The 13,261-nt window shown below is 41.0% G+C and overlaps 1 protein-coding gene across 1 annotated transcript in view; it reads right to left on the reverse strand.

The window, feature by feature from the left end:
• Nucleotides 1-5,742: 5,742 nt before the first annotated feature.
• PLPPR4 (phospholipid phosphatase related 4) overlaps nt 5,743-13,261 on the reverse strand; it is a 32,522-nt gene continuing 25,003 nt past the window's right edge. The window contains exons 6-7 of the mRNA XM_026094226.2: nt 12,483-12,656; nt 5,743-10,500 (exon numbers count right to left, since the gene is read on the reverse strand). Of these exons, the coding sequence (XP_025950011.2) occupies nt 9,163-10,500; nt 12,483-12,656 (1,512 nt within the window). The 3' untranslated portion in view covers nt 5,743-9,162. The remainder of the gene's footprint in view (nt 10,501-12,482; nt 12,657-13,261) is intronic.

Here is a 13,261-nt window from a genome sequence, read left to right on the forward strand (position 1 = left end):
CAGGTTACTTGCACTGGAGCAAAGACAGCCAGGGCCACAAGGAGCCTGTGGGAGTCCAGATATTCTGTATAGTCATACTAAGCAAAGTGCATGTGGTTTCTTAGCTTCAAACAAGATTACCTGTTTATTACTGAACTTCTGTCTCCAGAAAACAGAAGTAGGCAGTGTCAAAGAAGAGAATAGCAATGTGATTCACTACCAAAGAACTTCTCAGCTATTACAAAGAAAGAGCTATCCTTGTCAAGGGCAAAAGACTCGCTTGATTGCATTGTCTCCTTGTTCCTCCTGCTGCTTACCGTTTAGAGCAGATTTCATCATGCCAAATACAGCAAACTGTTCTACATATATGACCTCTCATAACCATCTTTCATGTGGTTGGATGACTTGCACTTGTCACACGTGTAACAACATAAAGACAGTTAATGATTTACTGGTGTTGCTCCTTGCTGGCAGTTACAAAACAGTTCTGGCCGTTTCAAGGGAATGATTTTTTTGTTATTTTTAATCTTTTTAAAATGAATGTAATCCACCCACCCATCATATATGTGTCAGTGTGTGTATGTTATACTTTGACACTGACTCATATCAGGATTGCTTACCTGGGCATAGCTACAGGTGACAGCAGCACCTAGAAGATTCCCTGTTAGATTTCAACAGAAACTAGACATAAGCTTATTTACTCAGAACAGTTGAGTCAACAGTATGCATTTCCCCAAGATTTTTCTGGTCCAGTCAGCTCAGTGGAATTTAAATCCTGAAAACACTGCAGGATTATGTTAGCTAACACAGTGGGTCTTCACTGTCCCAAGAGACACTACATCCTACCCCCCCCCCCAAAGTTATGTAGTTATGTAGATGGCAGTTCAAAAAGAAACAATATACAATACTTCTGTCTTTTTGTCTTAACTTCTTAATTAGCAGTCATTACTTCGGGGTATACCAAGCACTCTCTAAGAGTAAAAATAACCCCAATCTAACTGGGATAGTTTTCTTTTTCATAAGACTCCTTTTAGGTAGTTAGGACCAATAGCAAGAAGACAGGTAGATTTGGACTCTGTATTCAGCAGAGAACCAGTATAGACACTGGCGGCATAATGTGTTCCCAGTAACCAGCACTGCTGAGCCAAAAGGCTGTCCTCTTCTAAGCAAGGTGAAGAGGCGCCAGGATCAACTGGATGCTCAGCTAAAATGTCTAAAAATGTGAATTGCTTCTATATTTAGAAAGCATATGTCTTATTAAAAACACATAGATTGAAGGTGCTTTTAGCACTTCTACTCTTAACATGACAGATCTGTGATATTCATATCCAGAGGCATCTGCTTGCAGAAGTTGTTCCATGTCTTTGGTACCAGAGATGTGTAAATAATGCGAGTATCTGAACATTTGAATTAATAGCAGCTTAATACAATTGAATTTCCTGTTCTGGAAAGATGGAAGATCTTTTCATTAGTGCAGGAAACAATTACTGCATTTTATATAAGGTCAACTCATGCTTTTTAATACAACGCAGCATTACTGTGTAACCTGCTGGCACTGGATACCATTATGCAGTGAAATCCATGTAGGAGTGCATTTAAATGAACCACCTTATTTTGGTCTCACTGAAGAGAGCAAAACTGAATAATTTTCAAACATATCATTTTTTTTCCATTTAAATGATACCATCAGAATTCTTCCAGGAACTGGCAGCACTTGGTAAAGATTAATACAGGTTTAGGAGATTATATGTCTCTCTATCTAGCAAATGTCATCTTTGTGCCCTAAATATAATACAGATAACAGACTCTATATCTCTCACTGTAAGTTTTTATGCTACTAATTCATTTTGCATAGTCAAATCCTTTTAAGGAAGTGAGAATTTGGTGGGTTCAAAATTCAATGCATCAGCTATATATCTATGCTGAACTCCCTCTGGATAATGTAAAGCTACAGGATGCCGTAATTTTAAAGCAGGAATATGTTTGCACTTCACTGTAGAATTATGCGTAACGGGATACTGACAGCATGGAAATAACATTTGGGCTTCAAAATGTTGTCATTTCTCTCCCCCCACACTACAAGTAACCTTTAAAGTCCTGTTTCTGCAGTGATTTACGCAGTGGCTTGTTTTTATTTGTTCAAAGAGTTCACTGATTCCACAAAGAGCAGCTGTACTTTAGGTGAAACAGGCTGGTAAATTTTACAAGACTGGGACGAGGTTGGTTGTAACAGAAGATCAGATATGCAGTGTTGTGGGACATTTTACTGCACGCGTTTTGACATGTCAGGTTAATTAAACTCTTGTTGACAGTTAGCTGCATTTTCCTGTTTCCTGCACTTTTATATATGTCGCTCTTAAGGAGCTTGTGTGCGTAGTTTATCCAGGCTCATGCGAAAGGACACTTCCCAGCAGCAGAGGTGGAAGTGGAGTGACGGCAGGCAGCGTGCAGAGCCCTGGGCCGGGAGCAGAGGGGAGGGGGAAAGTGTGGGGAAGTACGTGAAGAAGCTGAGAAACATTCCTAGATCTGAATCTGAACCTTTCAGACATCCCTTACCTCGGAAGAATGCTAAAAAATGGGTTCCCGTGGAAGTGATTTATAAACTATTGTTCGTATTCATACAATGAGTAGAATTTTCATAGAAACAGAAAATACAGTGGCAGGGGTTAATTTGAAGCCATGCAAGCTGGACTCAGGAGAACGTATAAAGTAAAAGTAAAGACACTTCTAACTTGCTGGGGAGTCCCTGGAAATGGCCGTCCCTGTGCTTGCTGTCCTCTCCTCCCTGGCCCGTGCAGGTCAGGGGGCACCAGCCTTTTCTGTGGGGGAGAAGCCATGCCTGGTCATTTGGGTGGGCCCCCAACAGATGCCAAATGGTGCTGGTAAAGCTGCGAAATATGCACGTTTCCTGTTGTCCCTTATGGCGCGCCACTGGTGGAAGAGATTTCTTCTGCGTGAGACGTAACCAACTGATGTTATTAGGCATATATGGAGTGCCTGAAGAGTTTGCTGCAGGCAAAATGGAGAAATTTTAGAGAAAGCAGTTGCAGCCTTGTCACAATTTGTTCCCAGATTTAAACTAGCTGTTTAGCTTTCGCTCTGCAAAGCCCAGCTTGAAGAAAGAAATACATTAGCTTTGTGAATGTGCGTGTGTATGTCTGCATGCACATGTATGGAGTTGGAGTGCTGAGTTCCCTTATTTTTCTTTTGTATGTTCAGTATTTATTAGTTTCATTCAATGCCAGATACAGCCTGCGCTATAAGATTTGTGAAGACATTTATTTACATTTTTATGAACCTGGTTGTAATGCTTTTAAAATGTTCCTGGCAAATTAGCTGTGTACTGATCTGTCATGTGAAAGGTCTTTATAAATTTATACCAAACATTAGAGTACAAGCTTGTCTCATCTGGCTTCTCAGCTCTAGGACCTCTGAAGCTCTTTTAAAATCCAGCACAAAATAGATTTAAAAGATTCAGTTTAATCTTTCGTACCTTTGAAAACTTTTTTGCATAATTAGATACTGTCAGAAATTTGGATGGGAGTCAGCTCACTTAACTTAGTGATGATGTTGCTGTAGCCAGAATGGTCTAAAAACGTAAGACATGATTTGTCAATACAGGTAATTTCTTTTCAAGGTTTATAATGTAGTCTCTATGTCAAAGGTAGTCTTCAAAGGGGGGCTTCGTTTTTACCTAACTTTAAAATGTTCCTTTTTAAAATAATTGAACTAATTGTCTAGGCTCCTTTGTAGCCCATGGAAAGGGGCATTGCCAGGGGAGAAATCATCAGATACATATCAGACACCACTTTTCAGCAGTCATACCCCAGAAGGGTCTGTTTTACTTTGCAGGCTGTGAAGTGGCTCTATATGGCAAGCACAGATATGTACATCTGCTCCAAGATTTGATTGGATACATTCTAGTCTTTCCATATAAAAAAGACAAGAAGCATTTTATACAAAATCAGCTTCTTGAACATACACAGGATGTTTGTATACGGACATATACAAATAAAACTGCAAATCCAGAGAAAATGAACGGGACTATTATTCTACTCGTCATGCAGTCATTGCTGCAAATGCAGAATGCAAATAAAGTGGCCTAGATCTGGAATGACAAAGGTAGAGACTCAGCTGAGGCAAGTGCAGAGAAAGGGAGAATCTGCCCCACTTTACATGACCAAAAATTGACTGGTCCCTTAGGACGCAGAACCTTGCTCAGCTTCAGAAAGGCTTAGGCGAGTGCCTCATAGGAGCCTCTGCTCCTACCTGACTCCTGTAACTCTCTCTGACGTGACAAACTCATGCAGTGTGGTACGGTCTCACCTCGGCCTGATGGCAGCGTGTCTCAAATTGGCAACCCTGAGACGGCATTCAGTTAAGTTTTGTGTGTCTAGGAAGAAGGTTGATCCTTCTTGACACAAAATTACCGTGAAAGATAATGGCATGCTGCCAACCCTGTCCCGTTAAGGCACCTCTGGCAAGCGCTCCAGGCCCCGCTGTTGCTATGTGCACGCTTTCTGGGCCTTGCTGTGTCCCCGTAGGCATGGAGAAGAGCTTACCTGGGAAGCGTGGGAGAGCCAGGGCTAGCCTCTGCTGAACCTGGCTGGTCCTGCAGCATGGCCACGACCTTCCCCAGCCTCAGCAAGAAGCAGAGCCCCTTAGGTCGCCGCAGAGGGAGCAGCATCATGCCAGTGCTTACGCTCCCCTCCTTCACAAACAACATATCCCTTTTCTAACTCTCTCTTGCCTGAGGCCCCTGGTCTTGCCTTGTCGTGAACTGGCAATCCTGGGACAGAGATTGCCAAGTGACCCAGACCTGCCACCGCAGCTTGGCATGACACCAGCCAACCCCAGCGTGGCTTTGTCGCGAGTGCCGCCTGCACATGCATGCCTGGTGCCCTCGTATCCCTTGGCAGTGCCGGGTGGGCTGCGACCAGCGGGTCCCTTCACCCCTCGCCACGGGTGGGTGACCCGGCCGGCTGGGCAGCATCTGGGCTATGTGCAGCCGGCCAGCACGGCGGTCTGGGTGTGCACAGGGAGAGCCTCTCCAGAGCGGGTCTGGTTTGATGCTGTGTATTGCAGGGGCCCTGCTAGTGCCCGGGGCCCTCGCTCTGGCACTGGCAGTGTCTGCGCAGGGGCAGGCACTATCTGCGCTTAGGGCCCTGCTGGCTGCCCTGTTTCAGAGCATTTCAGGACAGGCTTGGGGACAGAGTTTTCTGTTACGTACCTTGTGCGGTTTCTAGGAAAGAGTGCGTTTCTGACAGCAGGCTGCTATGTGTAATGTTTTTGATGGTTGCCAGGAATCAGGTGTGTGTTACCTGATGATTGTGTCCTGCGTCCTAACTGCCTGCCCTGGGGAAGAGCCCTTCCTCTCCGGTGTCCTCCTGACACCTGCCCTGTCTCCTTCACAAATTTGAGAAGAGGCCTCTCCATGCCAGCAGCTCCATGCAATGCTGGCAGGGTGGTGCAGTGAAGTCGGGGCAGAGCAGCGCAGGCGGCTGGTGACTACTGCTCCTGCAGAACGAGCTAGTAGATGTTTGCTGATGTGGCCTTAAGTTCCTGATTCATTCGCTTTCCTTTTTTGTACCATGTTCTTCAGACAGAGGCACCTTGCTTGGACATCATCCTCCTGACTTTTTACAGCTTACAGGTTTCTCACTGATGGCCACTTTTACGTGCCATTGGGATACCTGATATTAAAAAACAGCTTTGGGGGCAATGGGGCTCTGCTTCACCACAGATGAGATGACTGAACATCAATGAGGAATTTTATCTTTATTTTCATGATGTTAGCACAATAAACTCACACAGTAGCATTGATCTGTACTTATTTAACAAAATACATTTATAGCAATTTACAAATTCTTTTCCATTTGAAAACATTGCATAACATTTTATTAAACACAATACTTTATATAGAGAATTCTCATTTAAAAACATAGTTTATTTTTGAGTATTTTCTTTTCTCAGTAAAGCACAGCCTAACAAAGAAATTCGTGCCTGTTAGCAAGTAAGAAAATTAGAACACTAAGATGTCACCTGTCAATTTATCTGATTAATTTTAAATTAAGGTATCAGTGGAATGTAAACAAAGAGTAATTTTACAAAAGGCTCCATATCAAATATACATGCAGAGGTCTGAGTTCCAATGTATATATTATTACATTTCTGTTCTCTAATGTAATATAATTTGATAAGCCATTATTAAAAACAGTAGCCTTTGGCACTTTGAGTAAAAAAAGAATATATCAATATTTATGTAAAGAACACAATTTCAATGATTACACAAGTGCTTTAAAATCTTTTGTTAAGAAATAGGAAAGCTTAGGAAAAATATCATACTGCACTTGAAATAGTGCAGCAAGTTTTAGAGTAATAAAAGCAACACATATGCCAATATATATCTGACTCAAACCAAGGAATAAAGAACAAACACTCCCACCAGGAATCCTGCTGTTTTTGAAACAGCTAAATTGCCAGAGGGAACATTTTCTAATCTTTGCTTTATTGCCATATTCTCCATTTCAATTTTCCATTATTTCCAGGTTCATCTACATATGTTCCTTCCCCTGCACTTACAAACTAACAAATGATTGCATCTTACTTCCCTGCATTGATAGGCCAACAGTGATTGTGTCTTACCCATTCTGTTAAAGCTAATCCTACCTGCTTTATCATGTACCTGAACTAAGCTCAATCCAAAGGGTTTTTGTTCATGACAATCCAAGTGTTTGTAATTCCTAGGAACCTTGTACAAAATTTGATATTAAATACCAAGGACTAAAGATTCATTTATTTAAAAAGCAAAAATAAATCTTGACTTGTAAATACTAGAATCTGAGAACACATTTCTAAAAAATTACTCTTTTTTTTCCCTAGTATCTTTGATTAATTTTCCCAGCTACTGTGCCTTGAGATAACATTCAACATGTACAACAGATTGCAACCCTACTGGTTATTTCCTTACATGTAGCCTGCAAAATACACCCCCCTCCCCAACGTCAGATGTGTGGTGGGGTTTTTGTCTGTAACTAGCAGGAAAAGGGTGGTCATGTCTTTAAGGTCCAGCCTCTTCCACAACAGTGGGTGATGGGCAGGTGAGGGAAGCATTGCTTGACAGGATTGGCTGATGGCACCCAGCTAAGCCTGGAGCATCCGTGTAACTGGGAAGGTATATAAAGCTTTCTATGGAAAGGGACTCTGAATCCCTTCTTCTGTGCAGGTTAGCAAACACCATCCTCCTACTTCTGAGATTGCTTAGGATTGGGGTTGGGTTCAGCATTTTGTTTTGGATTTTTTCTTTTCTGGTTTGTGTGTTTGTGTTGTGCTATTTACCTTCCTAGGATGGGATGATTCTTCTTTCTACCTCCTGCTTGGTTTGGGAATGGTGGGCTTTTCCACCTTTTCCTCAGAGGCCTGTGGAGTAAGGTTGGTAGACAGGTACTGGCTATGTAGTAGGTAACTGGTTCTCTGATACCCTGAATCAGAAGAGGACTTAGAGCAAGTCACCCCACTAAAAGAGCCTGAGGACAGACCTGAGCTGCGACTGTCTATTCAGTGAGGGGACAGCGAAGCCATTCCCTCTCCCCGTCCTGGAAGCTATCTGAAGGCAGCTCTCCCTCAGGTAGAAGTGACCTAGGAGAGAATGAGGAGCTGCACTGGACAAGCATTGCCAGTGACTTCCTTCATGGTTTAAGTTATTTAAGTTCAAGCCAAATTAAATTGAGTTTTTCTTCTAGCATGCCCAGGACATGCTATGCTTGTTCCTTTTAGAGTTCTCTAGTTCATTGATTTCTGGCAACACAGATTTTAAGCTCGTAAATTCTTTCTTTATATTATGAGCTCAGTTTACTAAAATAATCCATATTCTCTCAGGTGCAGAGACCCTCCGTATTATTAAGTGGGGAGGAAAAATATAATGCTTAAGGAGGGTCTGTTGGAGGGGATCTCCAGGGAGGTGAACAGTAGTGGTGGCACAGTGCAACACTCTTTAGGGATTCTGCAATACCAAGGCATTCCATCTTTAAAGCGAAGCATAAATTCCCCAAATGATGGTCACTGGGGTGAAACTTGTGATTGTTCTTGTGGCATGCTAAGCAAGTGAGGTGAATAACTGCTTCTAAATGTGAGCTAGAATATTAACTATAGTGTCCTTGGAAGCTGATCAGCAAGTGGCGGTTTATTTTTATCTGTGCACAGCTCACCTTTCACATTTGCGAATCTCACTGTTACTGGTGTCACGCATCATGTAGGTAAAAACTAACAGAAAAATGGAAGGGTTGCTGAAGGACAGAATGACAGATTTAAAAATGCAAAATCTGAATTACTTTTAGTACTTTAAAAGACCCCTTTAAAAACAATATTTAAAACAGTTCTACAAGTTAGCCCACTAAGAAGCAGCCTCTTCATTAGTAGCACCTGTTCTTAAACAAAAGTTGAGCAGTAGCAGCAAAACTATTCAAAATAGATAGTTATTCCATTCTAATGGAATGTCACCCACACATTTTTTGTTGCAGTAGACATCTTAAAGAACTACACAAAACCTTTGCAATCTTTGAATGTGACAGATCCACTATAACAAAGCTGTAAATATTTCCTACTCTAAATGAATGCAGCCAGCATCATCATAGTATTAGCAATATTACTTTTAAAGTAACTGCACATCAATATGTCATGTGTTTGTAGAGTCTAGTAAGTTTGCAAATTTTCAAAACATTTAAAGTTACTATCAGCACCATCCTGTATTAAAGTTTTGGTGCAAACTCTGCAAAGGTGAATATTATAACACTGATACAGCCTTTGCTGTGAAAAATTCAGTCGATTTTGGACACAAATATAAATAAAATAAAAAGTTGGCACATTCAGGAAATAAAGTGTCTGTGTTCAAGACCATTGTTTTGATTGACATCATCATTCTCAGATAAACATTTTGAGTCTGAAGAAACACGTTGCATGAAAATGTTTCACATTAGTTAGGTTCTGGCATTGTGCTTTTCCCCCCACCACAAGATTTGCACAGGCTCATGCACACTACACATCATCAGTGTTCAACAGAGGTTGGGCTGATGGTCAGTAATTTGGCACATCAAAGGTAAATATCAGCTCAAAACAAAGAGAGCAGAACCTGTATCAAGATGTGTTTTACTTTGTGGTGGTGTGGACCAGCTGATATGTCTCCTCTCATTCTTTGTATGCTCGTGTGGGGGATGTGCCTTTATAGAAGATATTTCTGGTATTCTCTGGACTGCTCCCTCGTTCAGGGATTAAAATGATGTTACCTTTTCTTCGAAGTGTTGAGTCCCTGCTAGAAGAAATGGACAGAGTCTCTGAGCCGATCTCACTTCCCTCCACTGGTGTGACTCTTATTGTAGTGATTCCGTGATGGTGATGCTCGCTGTTATCTATGTTGCTCCTTTTCCTGTCACCTGATCCATAAGTGTCTTTCAAGGAGTCACAGCTCTCAGAGTCTCTGTTGAGATCATTTAGCTCATATGTTTGACGAAGGGTGACTTTTTCAGGACCTTTCCATTTCCATGACCCACTTCCTTCGCCTTCTAATGGCATCTGAATTACAGGTCTGTTATTTTCTGGATGGGCCTCAACTCTGACAATGCTACTTGGCTCATGGTCTGTCAAGGTTTTATATCTAATGGCTCCTGTACAAGTGACTGTGCTTCCCTCTGAACTCTTTGGACTGCCCTGAAGCACTCCTTGCTGCTTGGACATGGCTATTACTTGCATGATTCTTGGCTGACTGTTGCTTCTACATGCAACGCTCTTCTCAGCAGCCTTCAGCCATTTAGCTCTAGCTGAACTACTTTTGGGAGATGTGTTCACATTTTCCTGAGTCTCTTCAGGAATATGCACTAACTGGGATGAGCCAGGACGTGACTGAATAGAGACCCTTGGCCCACCAGAGAGACCTGAGTTGTTACAACCTGGCATGCTACCAGGTTGAATTTTCAGGTATTGGTTACTTGGGCCATGATGATCCCCATTTACACCCACTCTGGAGGGTTCTGAGCTTGACCTCATTTCAATAGCTCTTGGTGGTGACTGGCCAGATTCAGTCTCTATTACTTGCAGTGACAACTTTCGACTTTCATTCTTGTTCTTCCACTGGGAAAGCAGTTGTTTGGAGCGGGCAGAATCCATTGATGCATGAATTGTTGCATTTCGTCTTGCTGGATCTTCCAAGGATGGTGTGTTGACTCTTGGCAAAGTGTTGCTGAAAGTAACCATATTTTCCTTTCCCATTGGGCTTCGTGGTGTTATGATTTCTACATCAGCATTTGCTCTCTTGATGTTAGTCAGAGACCCTGAATCTCTGTGGTTTCTATTCAGGATACTTTCAGAATGATGAGTGGCGATGCCATCGCTGCTGCTTCCATTTTTACCAGGCAAGATTCTGTTGGCATCTTGACTAAGGTCTGTGAAAGACCTTAGCGGTTCTCTGTGAAAATTCGGGTGAAACACGTTCTCCTCACTTGGTAAGAAGTTCCCCACAGCATACAGGCCCTGATATTTGAACAGCAGTATCAACAACCAGTTATGGAAAAAGAAGCATTTTAAGATATTTTAATTACACTCTTCTGCCTTTAAATAAATATAGAGTGATAGCATTAGTCCAGTTTAACTGACAGGATATATTCACTTTCCTTTCCTCACCAGTGAATCCTTATCCTTATTCCAAATTCTGTCCTCATTCTGATACATCTAGGTACATAGGAAGTATAACAACTAGGGCACATAGTTCATGGCAATAAATAGATGAGGAAAATATTTAGCCTCGTTTTATGTTCTTTGCTTTATATAGCAACAGATACTGCTGAAGTAAGAATGTTTTGTTACAAAAATAACAAAATTAATGTTTGCAGTATTCTGAGCAAGTTAAAGATATTTTACAGCTGCACTACTGTCTGCTCTGATTTACTGAATCTTGTTCCAGCTTGAGTTGTTCTCTGCCCTTTCTACTGCATAATAATCATGTAATACAATATCTACATGATAAAACAATTTACCAACTTTAAATCAATTGCTTTCCAAGCTGTACAGAACTGTAACAAGATTAAGTTTATACTATATTTTCTTATTCAGCAGACTCATTGTAAGATGGTATCATTTGAAAAAAACTGAGAGCATATTTTATGACAGGCTGAAATGCTTGACTCAATCACTTTGGTTACTCATTCCTTACACCCTTTTCAGAGTTACTTGTAGTTTCACAGTGTTTCCCCTCCCCTTCCTCTTATCGATGTGTAGTTTTCAGGACAGATTTACTGGCTACTGGATATTCAGGACAATGTACCTCTTTGATGTATGTCATCATGCAACAGTATATGGAGAAGACCTAACAAAGAACATACTTATTTGTGGAATTCAAACATGGGAACAATAACTCCATTTATGATAGTCTTCAACAGCTTAATCATTTGAAATAATATTCCCAACAGAGAGTGCCTTTCTGCTCACAGGGCAGTCATAGAAACTGACTTTAGTAGCTCATGGGTTTCTATTATCTACCCTGGCTGCTGTCACTTCTACCCCACAGTGACCCTAGTAGACCATCTGCACATAGATTAGATTATCATGTCACAAAAATAATGTGACAGGATATGATCTTATTTTAGTATTACACAAAAATTCATCACTGCCTTCTTGGAGGTCAACACTGGCTGTTGAGACCCTTCTGTTCACCTGCCCACACTGGAGCCAAAAATGTTGTCAGTAGAAGTTCCTGATTGCTCTCAGGCACGTGGGTTGATATTCTGCTGAACAGCTAGGGCAGCAACAGTCAGGTTGGAGACATATTGAGAGCAGCAAGCAAAAGCAAATGCTTGATGAGCTTCCTACCGACACATACAAAGAAACTTATCCTACCGGCCCTTCTGAGGTGCCGCATCTGCTCCAACCCAGTACAGAGGAAAAGCATTGGAGTAACCTGTTCTGCGCAGCCTATTTCCCCTGCATCATTTCCTGTGCATCCTTTTCCCAAGAGCTCCAAAGAACCACAGAGGCATAATACTGCCTTTGATTTCCTGCAAGTTCAGCAGTTTATTCAGTTGTGTTGCTGTATATTAATTTTGACCATTTTTGAGATCATAAAGCTAACGTTGGCAATATAAATTCAGGCTGGCAGCAAATACTGATTAATCCAATAATTTCCTTGTAGAGTAGAAAAGTGTGGAGTAGAAAAGCTGAGTATCTCTAAGTATTTAATGAAGCATATCATGTTAGAGCTGTTTCTGTATACAATGCCGGACCATTATACATTACTAAGCACATTGTTATGGCGCTTCAAATTGAAATACATATTTGCTTTTTCCTGTTTATTTTTAGAAGTGACTACCCCTAACATGGTCATCTTCAGCACATTTTTACTGTATCTTTAATTTTTGTATGTGACCAAGATGAAAGATTTTTATAAAACATACTGGTATTCTTATTATATACTTAAAAATTTTATTTTCTAAAACTTACTACATCCATATTATATTTACCAAATAGAGAGCAATTCCTCCTCCTATGAGAAAGCCACAGTAAACATCAACTGGATGGTTCTTATACTGGGTGATACGAGTCAGACCACATATAATTCCACAGATGATAAAAGCAAAGACCAAGAGTGGTTTCAGAAGTTTTGAGGAGTCTGTTAATGTAGAATTGAAGTACATCTTAAAAAAAAGAAAAAGAAAAAGTGGTTGAAGAAACTCAGGTTTACATAAGAGGATATGACTTTTCTTGCATTAAATATTTCTTTGACACACAGATCACTATTATATGGTAATATTGCACAGTCAGTTTTACTAATTTTGTTTTACAGCCTTGTTAAATCCGGTTATTTACTGCAGAAAAATCTGAAATCACAAGAGATGAATTTCTGAAAGCTTAGGCATTGTTGCTTATTGAGGTCAATTAGAATAAGAATTTTATGCCCAAATACTGTTCACAGTCAGAGCTTAAATGTTCTGTAAATGTGACTAAAGAGTCACCACTTCTGAAACACAGAAGGCAGATGTCATGCCAGATGAAAGCAGTATCCTGCTCTAACAAAAGCCACCACCAGATGCTTTAGAGAACCATTTCTCAGCTGGGGGCCATGATGCCAGGGGGGGTTCACAAGAAGTAAGTGGAGATGGCTCAACAGTATTATTCCAGCTTTTGGCCTTTCCCTGGGCAGAATAAATATACTCAGGCAAACTCCCAGTACACACACAATTCCATTATCTAAATCTTATTAACTGGTTGTTGTTCTTTGTTGAGTTTTATGATGAAATTC

This window comes from Dromaius novaehollandiae, chromosome 8, assembly GCF_036370855.1.
Source record: "Dromaius novaehollandiae isolate bDroNov1 chromosome 8, bDroNov1.hap1, whole genome shotgun sequence".
NCBI lineage: Eukaryota > Metazoa > Chordata > Aves > Casuariiformes > Dromaiidae > Dromaius > Dromaius novaehollandiae.